The following is a 14142-nucleotide window of genomic DNA, read 5'->3' on the forward strand; positions in this document are numbered from 1 at the left end:
TTTTTAATTCATTGCTTTTTATTTTTAGTGAATCTGGTACAGGTTTTTGCATTGTCATTACTATGAGGCTTACAAAGCCATCTTATAACAAGTTATTTAAAGGGTGACATTTTAAGTGACATAGAAAAGAATAGAAACAAAGGAAAATGAAAAAAAATCTTCTACATTTTAACTGTATCCCTCACATTTTGGCTTTTAGTTGTCTCAGTTCACATGTTTTTATATTACGTATCTCTTCCTGTGTTGCTGTAGCTATAATTTTTTTTGTTTTTCTTTTTTTAAACAATTGTTTTAAATAGATTTGTCTTCTGGACATAGCTAGAGTTATGAGTGGAGTGCACACCACAATTATGGTGTGAGTATTCTGGGTTTGTCTATGTACTTAATTTTACCAGTGGGTTTTAGACCTTCAACTATTTTTTTTTTTTAATTTTAGCACATTAGTCTTTTTTCTTTCAGATTAAATAATTTTCCTTAGCATTTCTTTTAAGACAGGCCTGGTGGTGGTAAACTCTCTCAACTTTTGTTTATCTGGGAAAAACTTTGTTTCTTATTATTTGAAGGATAACTTTACTGGATTTGGTATTCTTGGATGATAGGTTTCCTTTCTTCCTCCCTGCCTCCCTCCTTTCCCTTTTTCCTTTCTGCTCCTCTTTATTCCTATCCTCTCCACTCCTCTCCTCCCCTTCCCTTTCCTCCCATCCCTTCTCCTTCCCTCTCCTTTCTCTTTCTGTTCTTTCCTGTCTTTCGCTGTCTCTTTCTCGTTATTCCACTCCCTCCTGGCTTGTATTGTTTTTCAATGAAAAGTCTGTTGCCAGATGAATTGGAACTCCTTTGTATATTATTTCTTTCTTTTTTCTTGCTGCATTTAGGATCCTCTCTTTGTCCTTGACCTTTGAGAGTTTGATTAGTGTATGTCTTGGGGTAGTCGTATTTGGGTCAAATCTGTTTGTTCTCTGACCTTCCTGTAGCTGGTTATTTATATCTTTCTCAAGTTTTGGAAAGTTTTTAATAATTTTTTTGAATAAGCTTTCTATACCTTGCTTTTGCTCAGCTCCCTCTTGAACACCAATAATTCTTAGAGTTAGTCTTTTGAGGTAATTTTCTTTATCTTGTGGGAGATCTTTATTGCTTTTCACTCTTTTCTTTTTTCTCTTCTGTGTATTTAAAAATAGGCTGTCTTTGACTTGGCTGATTCTTTCTTCTCCTTAATCCATTCTGATGTTGAGAGCCTCTAATGATTTTTCAGGTCAGCAGATGTATTTCTCAGTTCCAAAATTTGTTTGATTTAAACAAAATTATTTCAATTTTCTGGTTAAAATTTTCCGATAAATTTCTGAATTTCTTTTCTGTGTTATCTTGGAGATCACTGAGTTTCCTTAAAACTGCTATTTTGAATTCTTGGTTAAAAAGTTCACATATTGCCATCTTGTTAGGGTAGCTTATTGGTTTCTTGCTTCGTCCATTTGGGGATCATGGTTCCCTGCTTGCTCTTGTTTCTTGTGGATGTATGTCAGTGTCTTTGCATTGAAAGATTAGTTATTTATTCTGTTCTCTGTCTGGCTTGTTTTAGTTTCTATTGGGTGTATTTGGTTAGAGGTTATTTACTGCTAGGTTACTGCCTCCTTTTTGGCTTTAGGTGATGCCTTAAGCTTAGGTTCACCTTGGCTCTAGTAAATTATCAAAGTGCTGCCCTTCCCAAAGGGGCAGGTCCCAACGGGGATATCTTGGCAGTGTGGGAAGGCTGGCTGTTCATGCCCAGTGGACCTGTGGGATAAACCTACTGTATGGTGCTACTTAATAGCTACTGTGATTTGGCATCTCCTTTGGTAGAGTTACAAAGGAGGGCTCTCCTTTCCAGGGCTAGGGATTGTAGTCCTGCTTCCCCTCTTAGTCTCTATCTACCTCATGGATATTTCTCCCTTCAGGTACTTGTGATGATTTCTGTGGGTTAAGGAAGGGACAAATCTCCTCATAGGGAACCCAAGATAGTGGGCAATCTGGTTCCGCTTTGGTCTTACTTTTCCAGTGTAGAAACAGTGAGTTGGAGGGAAATTTTCCTTGCTGTTGGTGCTGGGCAAAATGTGGGGAGGGGCATAGTGGATGTGGAAGTCTGATTCTGTGTCTGCTGGGAGTTTTTTTTTCACTTCTCTGTGGCCCTGGGAATGATCTCTCCTCGTATTTGAGTTCTGGCTTATCTCTGGCCATAATCTCATTGCTGTACATTTGTTTTTCTTTTTCTGTGGGGGGAGTCAAACCAGCTTGCTTCTGCATCACCATTTTGGAACTGAAAGCCAACCTATATGGCTTGAGTTTAATTGCTATAATAACCATGTTGAAAAATATTTCCTACACTATTTGATTTAGCATTGGAGCAAAAAGTTAGTGTTTGCAGAAAGGCACTCAGAGCAGGGTGCAAATTTAACAAGAATAAAGCAAATATTTATCATTGGAAGGATGACCACAGTTGTACTTCCTTGCAAAACAAAAACCAAGTGCTTTATGGGATTAAGAAGAGGAGCTATTATATGAGCAAATGAAAGAGTGATACATTTTATACCCAAGATATGTACAAACACTTTCCATATCACAAGCTGAGCAATATAATTTCAGGGAGGAGAAATTGCCAAATCCTGTGGAATAGATGATTGGTGTGACCAGTTCAGGGACCATACAGAACTGTTGTTGAGGCATTGTCTCATAGCTTTAATTGCCTCCTTCCTTTATAAATGAAATCAGTGAATTTGATCATCTTTTTATGTGTTTATTCACTTTTTACATAAGTTAAGATAGTCATTTGATTTTTCTGTTTTAATCTGTTACCAGATTTTTTTTTTTTTTTTTTTTTTTTTCTGAGATGGAGTTTCGCTCTATCGCCCAGGCTGGAGTGCAGTGGCGCAATCTTGACTCACTGCAACCTCCACCTCCTGGGTTCAAGCCATTCTCCTGCCTCAGCCTCCCAAGTAGCTGGGACTACAGGTGTGTGCCACCATGCTTGGCTAATTTTTGTATTTTTAGTAGTGACGGGGTTTTGCCATGTTGGCCAGGCTGTTCTTGAACTCCTGACTTCAGGTGATCCATCTGCCTCGGCCTCCTAAAGTGCTGGGATTGCAAGTGTGAGTCACCGTGACCAGCCTGTTCCTACATTTTCTTATGTCAAACCATCCTGCATTCCTGGGAAAACAACTTGCTGTTTACTTTTTAAATTCATAGTTATCTTGTGGACGTCTTTTCAGTTTAGTGTATACAGGTCTTCTTTATTTTTTTAAATGGCTGTATTATTTTCCTATTGTATAAATATACTATAATTGTTTAAATAGTTGCCTTGTGGATATGCATGATTTCCAGTTTTGGTATTAAAAATAATGTACCAATGACTATCTTTCCACATACACCTTACATACTCAGGCTAGCATTTCTGCAGACTAAATTTCTAGAAATTTATTTATTATGTGCATTTCATTGTCTGCTAACATGAAAGAAAGTTAATTTTTAAGACATATTTGCTTGGTTTGAAAATGTCAAATATTGTTAGAAAATATACCGGTGGTTGTCTTTGGGGTGATTGGCTTATGCATGAGTTTGCTTATTATTATTATTTTTTTAACTTCAATGCGAAAGATAGAACTTATTTTAGAAAACTAAATGCTTATGAAAGCAAATGCTGCTTTAGAAGTTCTGTGATTGTGAGCAATTTTACATGCCCAATAATACATCTAGCATAATGCAAAACACATGACAAATTGAAAAGATATTTGTAGAAGTAAGTTGATTGATTTATTGAGTGAAAGAGAGATAATTTTTACCAATTCTTTTTCAGGGTTTTTTGATTAACTCAAAACCAGAGAATGCCTGTGAACCCATAGTGCCTCCACCAGTAAAAGACAATTCATCTGGCACTTTCATTGTGTTAATTAGAAGACTTGATTGTAATTTTGATATAAAGGTATGATTTTCTTTTTTCATTTTTTGTTTCCTATTTGTTCAGTTAGCTAATTTAAATCATTTAAATCCTCCCTTGTTTCAGAAAACATTTAAAATTTAAAATCCAGTAAGATTGAAAATAAACTGGATGCATGGAATAGAAATAATGTTTACTGGTCCTAAGAATTTTCAGGCATTTGTTGGACATCTTGAACTGTGGTTTAACAGTGGAATGTTACTTGATCTCGTCTAGGAATGAAAACTTAACTTCAGCCTTTAGTTTTATGCTTTTACCCTTCAAGTATCAATCTCAAACCTACATCTATACCTGTATCTACATTGTCATTGAGGTTTCTCTTTTGTAATAAGTTAAATCTGCCCCTGTATAAAGTTTTTTCTCTCTGACATGGGTTAAGCTAGCATTTCAGATAATAAAACAAGGTTTACCCACCTCCCTCACCATATATCACCAGTGCCGCTCTAGGTGTATGGTTTTTTAAAGTCTGTTTTGGGATTGGCATTGGCAAAGGAGCCACATTGAGGCCTATGTAAAATAAACCTTGATGTAACTGTTACTGGACTACCTCAGAGCTGAGTGTCATATAGTGTCTTGCATGTATCTCCCAGAATAGGACATGGGCTATTATTTGATGTTGCTTGGTCTTAGATAATTTGTCTGTTCAGCAAGAAAAACCGCCTTGTCATGCTGCGCATGAATTTTCTCTGCAATTTTGATTGCATGGAAGAAATGATACCTCCATAATAAACTTATGAGAGGAATAAAATAATAAATATGAAGGGATTTGAAAATGTATAGCACTGTGTAAATGATAGGTATTGTTACTACTTTATGTTAGTTCCAAATATAGACTCTCAATTGCCTTTAAATGGGAATAAATTAGAGCTTGAAGTCAAAGTAGTAGACTTCCTACTCCTCAGAGTTGTTTATGATAGTTTAAATTTAACTGTTTTATCCAGAACTAAACTATAGTAATTACAGGTTGCTTCAGTTAAAATTAAATGTTATTGTAATGTTTCATTAATTTCTTGCTGCTAAGAAATTAAAAGTAAACTAATTCTATTGATCCCAAGGTTTACTACACTATTATGCTATGTAATTTCTGGACTTGGTACAGTCTGATAATTAGAAACTAGAATACTTTTTTGCTGTTGTTATAACTTTCCTTTATAGGCAGGGATGGCAGATGGTACACTTTGAAAATTAGGGAAATACTGTTATTGAATATCTGTTTTTGAAGATGAAACCACAACTCAGGAATGAATACAGTAGGCTTGTTAGTCTTCTTGTCCCTTTAGTGGATCCTCATCATGAGTCTGAGTACTTTTTTTTTTTTTTTTTATTATACTTTAAGTTTTAGGGTACATGTGCACAATGTGCAGGTTAGTTACATATGTATACATGTGCCATGCTGGTGTGCTGCACCCATTAACTCGTCATTTAGCATTAGGTATATCTCCTAATGCTATCCCTCCCCCCTCCCCCCTCCCCCAACCCCACAACAGTCCCCAGAGCGTGACGTTCCCCTTCCTGTGTCCATGTGTTCTCATTGTTCAATTCCCATCTATGAGTGAGAACATGCGGTGTTTGGTTTTTTGTCCTTGCGATAGTTTACTGAGAATGATGATTTCCAATTTCATCCATGTCCCTACAAAGGACATGAACTCATCATTTTTTATGGCTGCATAGTATTCTACGGTGTATATGTGCCACATTTTCTTAATCCAGTCTATGATTGTTGGACATTTGGGTTGGTTCCAAGTCTTTGCTATTGTGAATAATGCCACAATCAACATGTGTGCATGTGTCTTTATAGCAGCATGATTTATAGTCCTTTGGGTATATACCCAGTAATGGGATGGCTGGGTCAAATGGTATTTCTAGTTCTAGATCCCTGAGGAATCGCCACACTGACTTCCACAATGGTTGAACTAGTTTACAGTCCCACCAACAGTGTAAAAGTGTTCCTATTTCTCCACATCCTCTCCAGCACCTGTTGTTTCCTGACTTTTTAATGATTGCTATTCTAAGTGGTGTGAGACGGTATCTCATTGTGGTTTTGATTTGCATTTCTCTGACGGCCAGTGATGATGAGCATTTTTTCATGTGTTTTTTGGCTGCATAAATGTCTTCTTTTGAGAGGTGTCTGTTCATATCCTTTGCCCACTTTGTGATGGGGTTGTTTGTTTTTTTCTTGTAAATTTGTTGGAGTTCATTGTAGATTCTGGATATTAGCCCTTTGTCAGATGAGTAGGTTGTGAAAATTTTCTCCCATTTTGTAGGTTGCCTGTTCACTCTGATGGTAGTTTCCTTTGCTGTGCAGAAGCTATTTAGTTTAATTAGATCCCATTTGTCAATTTTGGCTTTTGTTGCCATTGCTTTTGGTGTTTTAGACATGAAGTCCTTGCCCATGCCTGTGTCCTGAATGGTAATGCCTAGGTTTTCTTGTAGGGATTTTATGGTTTTAGGTCTAATGTTTAAGTCTTTAATCCATCTTGAATTAATTTTTGTATAAGGTGTAAGGAAGGGATCCAGTTTCAGCTTTCTACATATGGCTAGCCAGTTTTCCCAGCACCATTTATTAAATGGGGAATCCTTTCCCCATTGCTTGTTTTTCTCAGGTTTGTCAAAGATCAGATAGTTGTAGATATGCGGCATTATTTTTGAGGGCTCTGTTCTGTTCCATTGATCTATATCTCTGTTTTGGTACCAGTACCATGCTGTTTTGGTTACTGTAGCCTTGTAGTATGGTTTGAAGTCAGGTAGCGTGATGCCTCCAGCTTTGTCCTTTTGGCTTAGGATTGACTTGGCGATGCGGGCTCTTTTTTGGTTCCATATGAACTTTAAAGTAGTTTTTTCCAATTCTGTGAAGAAAGTCATTGGTAGCTTGATGGGGATGGCACTGAATCTATAAATTACCTTGGGCAGTATGGCCATTTTCACAATATTGATTCTTCCTACCCATGAGCGTGGAATGTTCTTCCATTTGTTTGTATCCTCTTTTATTTCATTGAGCAGTGGTTTGTAGTTCTCCTTGAAGAGGTCCTTCACGTCCCTTGTAAGTTGGATTCCTAAGTATTTTATTCTCTTTGAAGCGATTGTGAATGGGAGTTCACTCATGATTTGGCTCTCTGTTTGTCTGTTATTGGTGTATAAGAATGCTTGTGATTTTTGTCCATTGATTTTGTATCCTGAGACTTTGCTGAAGTTGCTTATCAGCTTAAGGAGATTTTGGGCTGAGACAATGGGGTTTTCTAGATATACAGTCGTGTCGTCTGCAAACAGGGACAATTTGACTTCCTCTTTTACTAATTGAATACCCTTTATTTCCTTCTCTTGCCTAATTGCCCTGGCCAGAACTTCCAACACTATGTTGAATAGGAGTGGTGAGAGAGGGCATCCCTGTCTTGCGCCAGTTTTCAAAGGGAATGCTTCCAGTTTTTGCCCATTCACTATGATATTGGCTGTGGGTTTGTCATAGATAGCTCTTATTATTTTGAGATATGTCCCATCAGTACCTAATTTATTGAGAGTTTTTAGCATGAAAGGTTGTTGAATTTTGTCAAAGGCCTTTTCTGCATCTATTGAGATAATCATGTGGTTTTTGTCTTTGGTTCTGTTTATATGCTGGATTACATTTATTGATTTGCATATATTGAACCAGCCTTGCATCCCAGGGATGAAGCCCACTTGATCATGGTGGATAAGCTTTTTGATGTGCTGCTGGATTCAGTTTGCCAGTATTTTATTGAGGATTTTTGCATCAATGTTCATCAGGGCTATTGGGCTAAAATTCTCTTTTCTGGTTGTGTCTCTGCCCGGCTTTGGTGTCAGGATGATGCTGACCTCATAAATTGAGTTAGGGAGGATTTCCTCTTTTTCTATTGATTGGAATAGTTTCAGAAGGAATGGTACCAGTTCCTCCTTGTACCTCTGGTAGAATTCGGCTGTGAATCCATCTGGTCCTGGACTCTTTTTGGTTGGTAAGCTATTGATTATTGACACAATTTCAGATCCTGTTATTGGTCTATTCAGAGATTCAACTTCTTCCTGGTTTAGTCTTGGGAGAGTGTATGTGTTGAGGAATTTATCCATTTCTTCTAGATTTTCTAGTTTATTTGCGTAGAGGTGTTTGTAGTATTCTCTGATGGTAGTTTGTATTTCTGTGGGATCGGAGGTGATATCCCCTTTATCATTTTTTATTGCGTCTATTTGATTCTTCTCTCTTTTTTTCTTTATTAGTCTTGCTAGCAGTCTATCGATTTTGTTGATCCTTTCAAAAAACCAGCTCCTGGATTCATTAATTTTTTGAAAGGTTTTTTTTGTCTCTATTTCCTTCAGTTCTGCTCTGATTTTAGTTATTTCTTGCCTTCTGCTAGCTTTTGAATGTGTTTGCTCTTGCTTTTCTAGTTCTTTTAATTGTGATGTTAGGGTGTCAATTTTGGATCTTTCCTGCTTTCTCTTGTGGGCATTTAGTGCTATAAATTTCCCTCTACACACTGCTTTGAATGGTCCCAGAAATTCTGGTATGTTGTGTCTTTGAGTACTTCTAAAGGAGTTTAATGATTTAGTCATTACTCCAGCTCATCTTTCACTGCTTGCCTTGAATTTTATGCTGCAGCCATACTGCCTACCTGAACTCTCTCAACTGGCTGTGCCATGCTGATCATACATTTGTGCCTTTACATGTACTATTTTCTCTGTCCAAGATCCGTGTCTCCAATGATCTTTACCACCCATTTATCTGTCTCATCGGTTACATGCTAGCTGAGGATGTTACCTCCTCAGGAAGCCTTACTTTTCTTTCTACTTCCTATGTTGCAGTGCAGACCATTCCAGCTCAATGTGCCACCCTTCCAATTTGTAAATACTTCCTTCATTGCTTTTTATCACATTGTTATTACTGTTTATTGAATATATATATCTCACTTATTTGTGAATTGAAGGTGTTTAGAGTTCATGTTTTAATCATGTTTATATATCCAATTTGTATTATAGTGCGTGGTAAACAATCAATAAGGACTTATTAAATCAAACTATGTAATAGCCTTTTGCTTATGTGTCTAATATATTCTTGAAAAACATGTACGTATGAAAAACATGGAAGACAGTTTCAGTTGAGCCATTCTAATGTTAGACAGGGAAATGTTAAAAAAATTTTCATTGTCCTTTACCATGTAGGCACAGTTTTAATGAATAAGGGTATAGTCTGTTGTACGTGTTCTTTAACGTGGTTATTTTTTCCTCCACAAATATACAGTGGAGTGTATTCTGGCCATTTAAGGCTAAAGATTCCTTACTTATATCATTCCTAGTGATTTCTGTCTTTGTCAGGGTTGTATAAATTTCTGGAATATCAGTTTACAAGGGAGACACATTGATTATAATCAAGGTCTAGAAACACACTGTATACATTTCAATCTCATCTTTATCATTTACTAGCAGTATGATCTGGGACAAGTTATTTTACATCTGTGTACCTCAATTTCCTTATCTGTAAAATAAGAATTATAATGTTCCCTATATGATAGGATTGTTGGGAGGATCAAATGAACTAATCAATGTTAAATGCCTACCAAACAGCACCTTGCACACAGGAAGGAGGCAGTGGGTCTTAGCTGTTGATGTTTTATGCTTTTTACCATTAGAATTAAATAGAATAAGGGTAAAAATGGCAAAATTGCTGACTTTTCAGAAATTAAATTGTCTGATAAGTCACATGTGATATAGCAACTCAGTGTCAGCTGATGTAAATTTCTAACTTGGCTTATAATGACAGTTTAGTCATGCCATTGTGGAAAGTATGTTTCATAAATTTGTAATAGTAAGAATTATGGATCACCTATCAAGGTAGTGTGACTGGGTAAGGATAAAGTCATTATGGCTACTGGAAAAACAACTGGAATCGCACCCTAAAGAAAATTTCCTTTCTAGAGTGGTTACTGATGGATAAGCTGTTAGCCTTATTAGCTGTAATTTTCATATCAGAAATCTCTGACTGCATTTAATGAGCTTCCAAAATGGTTATATACAGTTTTATATTAAGTGTGTTGTGGAATTCGGTCATCAGTGTTAATATGTACAATATTTCTTTCAGAATTGCAGATAAATATCTCTTGTAGATAATCAGTAGTGGTTCATTCATGTGTATCCACAATTTTGTATGATGCATTGACTTAAGATACTTAGAAAAATGATATATTTCCTTATTTATTACATAGCTTACTAGGACTGAGTACTGAGGACAACTTAATTCAGCTCCATACATAATACTACAATTGATGGTAGTGCAGGGTTATATTTCGGCATGCCTCTTATCCAAAGTGACATACAAATTATCTCAGACAAAGGAGAATTGGCTCTATCTTTTAAAGTTTTCCTTGGAGAAAGGAACTCTTTGTTGTAGACCACAAAGAGAAAAGAAACAAGGAATAAAAATTTATTGAGACATTTCAGATGATTAATGTTGGTGGGTATTTCAGGATTTTTACAACTCTTTTAGTTTTATTTTAAAAAGATTAAAGAAACCTACACTTTTCTTACTTCTTTAAAAGGAAATGAATAAGTGGAATGTATGTTATAATTTTTAAAATGGCATGTTTTCTTCATACAAACCATCCCAAGTGATTTGTGACTCAAAGATAGCCACGAAGGCAGCGGAAATGCAATTAACAATTCCTGGAGGAAAGGGAATTGCTTTCCAAATAAAGAGAGCCATTGTTTTAATTTTTTATCTTCTGTTGAGAGAAGCACATATGAACCTTTTAATCTGTCTTGCCTTGAGGAGATGCAGCAAAACCCATGCTCAGAATGAATGTTTGAATATGTAGAATATCCAAAAAGCCAGTAAGAAGAACTATTGATTACATGTCAGGTACTTATTCTAAAAGTAATCACTTATACTGTTTTACAAAAACTGTATCCTCTGAAAAATACAGCTCTTTAGAGGAAAAGCAAAACAGTGCTATTTTGTCTTTGTATGATGCTGTTCTTTACTATGACAAAATATAATTGTTTGGAAATGTTAGTTTTTGGTGAGCATTTGAGATTAAAAAACATTGTTGGCACTTTGGCAAATAAATTAAGGCTATATTAAATCTTTTAATTAGAAAATTGACTGTGAAGCATTTTGAGGGAGACATTTCTCAAAAGGCTTGAATTGGCATCCCAGTGAGAAATACGACTTTAAAAAAATCTGTAAAAATACCTAGTAATTGAAAGGCCATTAAAATAATCACTTAACATTGAACTTTCAGAGCTATACAATTTTCTGTGTCTATAACTGAATAAAGACAAGTTATAAAAAAATCTGTCCATTGTCATTTCAGTACCAGATGCTTTCATTACTTGGGTATAATGGCAAGTCACCAATTTCTTTGAGTAGCCAATTTACTGTATTTTAGCTGGACTTTAGCGAAGGCTGGTAAACAGAAATGGTGCAACATATGCACTTTATTCAGCAGTGTGTGCTGAATCTTATTCTATCTTATGTGTGAATGAGTATTTTTGAAAAATGCAGCTGCAAAGCCATCTAGGCCAGTTATCAAGACTGAAAGGACTTAGATATTATTCTCCCTTCCCACACCCCCCTTTTTTGGGCATGTACCTCCAAATGGAGGTACATTTGGATTGTAGATGATAAGGAATATGTTGGGTCTCTTCAGAGCTATTTTCTGCTGTAATGTGGCTTTTATAAACTTAACTGGGATACAGATACAAAACTTAACTGGGATACTTTACCTGACTTCTGCCTCTCTCTCAAGTCTCATCTCTACTTTGCCACTCCTCCCACCTCGTAAGAATTTACAAGTCCCCTTATGTGCTGAGCAGTCTCTCCCACTCTGTCTTAGTTTCTGTCATGTCCTCCATCTGGCATGTCCTCCTTCTACTTGTCTGTCTGGCCAATCTGACTTTATTTTAAATCTGAGATAAACTGTGTCCTGTCTGAAAGCTTTCCTGATTTTCTTCAAGGTAGAACTCATCATATCTTTTTTTTTTTTTTTTTTTTTTTTTTTTTGAGATGGAGTTTTGCTCTTGTTGCCCAGGCTGGAGTGCAGTAGCACGGTCTTGGCTCACTGCAACCTCTGCCTCCCGGGTTCAAGCAATTCTCTTGCCTCAGCCTCCTGAGTAGCTGGGATTACAGGTGCATGCCACCACGCCCAACTAATTTTTTGTGTTTTTAGTAGAGATGGGATTTCATCACGTTGGCCAGGCTAGTCTTGAACTCCTGGCCTCAGGTGATCCACCTGCCTCGGCCTCTCAAAGTGCAGGGATTACAGGTGTGAGCCACCACACCCGGCCCCTATCTTTTATATACTATTTAATCCCACATCAGTCTCTGTTTCTCTCTGTGAGAGAAAAAAATCATGTTTTAGATTCTGTAGTGCTAGTGCCTAATGCATTATATGGCATTGGTAGATGAATAATAAATGTTTGCAAAGTGATTTACTTTAAAAACCTTAAGGGCTTATAATAAAATGTGAAAAGATTAGAGCCTAAGCAGTATCACTGGAACTTTCCATTTGCTTCATGTTCATTTCACTTAATGCTTTTGGCATTATTTCTAAGTCTAGATATTTGTTTATCCCACAGATATTTTTCTCTAGTTCTCAATGTTTATAGAATTTTTTTAAATTACCATAAACATTTTTGGGATTATTTGATCATATCATAATAACTCTTTTTCTTTCTGTCTTTTTTTTTTTGCTGATTTTTTGTTATCTCAGAAAGTAGCCCTCTAGTTTTCCTTTCTAGACTTATCTTTCATTACATTATCCCCTTTCAGGCCTTCAGGCAAACACATTGCTTGTTGTCCCCAGAACATACTCTGCACTACTACTTCAGTAGTAGTAAGCAAGTAGATATGACCTTAAGTAGAAATTAAACTCTGCAAATTATCTGAAAGTCATTTAATATCATTTAATTTTTCATAATGTATTTATTTCTATAAAGTGATGTATAACATTTGTTATTAATCTACTTCAGAATCATGTTTAAAAGATTCCACTAAAGGAACATATTCAAGGATACTCGATGGTTGGAAGCAGTTCTATCCATATATAGTTCAATCAAACAGCTTTGTGCTGCTAATTCATTCATTCATTTGTTCATTCATTTCTTCCACTCTTTAATTGGTAAATATACTTGCATTTTCATGATTAGGTTTCTTTATAGATAAATTTATTCAATATTAAAAAAACAAAGCAAAATTCCCTTCTTTTACCAGGAAGTTAATCTTTCATGAATGAAAAAAGCTGAAAAATATTAATTTACATGTGCTTTATCCTAATCTAATGAAGCAATGTAATGCCAGTAACTTTATTTATATATCTATTCCCCAAACATTCTTTTGCTTCAGAATTTTTACATAGGTATCCTTTAATCACAGACATCAGAATGCTAGACCATATACTTTTCAAGAGACTTACTGCTTTATTTTGGACTCAAGCAATGAAATGTATTAAAATCAAGATATTCAGATTACTCAGATATACTATAAATGAACAATGTCTAGGTAAGGAGGAAAGATGGGATCTAAAGAAGGAGAGAAAGATAGTTTTTATCACTGAACTATAATATTAATGAGAGTTAAAATGTCATAAGAGCCTGATACTCTCTTCTGAGGAGTAGCTCTTCTCAACATGGGCTGCAGTAGTCCTAAAATAATGTCCAGGAAAGAACAATGTTGAAATGGAATGTAATATTGGCAGGATTGCTTGCTACAATTCTGGATCTTATTTCAATAATTGATTATTTGATACTGCAAAGTTCCCAGGAGTTTTTATCCAATAGATGAAATTAATGATTTACATTCACAATCTGAATCCTCAGATCTATTGCTCCATTCTCATCTGCGTTGTTTTGAGCACTTGAGAAACAGATTCTACTTCTTAATTTCTTATTTTTTTGGACTCAAAAAGATGATCATAGTAGGTTTTGAGAATTATCTCTATTCTGTATGTCTCTCATTAATTTATTTCATTTTCTTCCCTTATAGAATAAATACTTTTTCTCCTCTATTAGACATCTGGGTGGAGAGAAAAGGTATTTTGTGTCCAGGCTGATGGTTAATTTACTGTTCCTTTGTGGCTATGCTGAAGGAAGAGAAAATCAGTTCTCCAGAGAACTTTTCCATTTTGCACTTGGAAAGATTTAGAAGCAGAGTTAGAGTGTGTTTTCTTTAGGGAATCCTTAGAAGG

At 35.8% G+C, this 14142-nt stretch overlaps 1 protein-coding gene across 7 annotated transcripts in view; it reads left to right on the top strand.

Annotated features, from left to right (window-relative positions):
• RNF13 (ring finger protein 13) overlaps window positions 1-14142 on the top strand; it is a 166184-nt gene that overhangs the window by 54268 nt on the left and 97774 nt on the right. For 4 of the 7 annotated variants that reach the window (XM_063662336.1, XM_063662339.1, XM_054480245.2 and 1 more), the window contains one exon: window positions 3821-3946. The exons of the other annotated variants lie outside the window; for them this stretch is intronic. In XM_063662336.1, the coding sequence (XP_063518406.1) occupies window positions 3821-3946 (126 nt within the window). Of the gene's footprint in view, window positions 1-3820; window positions 3947-14142 lie in introns of those variants that run through there. 7 annotated transcript variants of the gene reach the window in all.

The sequence above is a fragment of the Pongo pygmaeus genome, chromosome 2, assembly GCF_028885625.2.
Source record: "Pongo pygmaeus isolate AG05252 chromosome 2, NHGRI_mPonPyg2-v2.0_pri, whole genome shotgun sequence".
Lineage (NCBI taxonomy): Eukaryota > Metazoa > Chordata > Mammalia > Primates > Hominidae > Pongo > Pongo pygmaeus.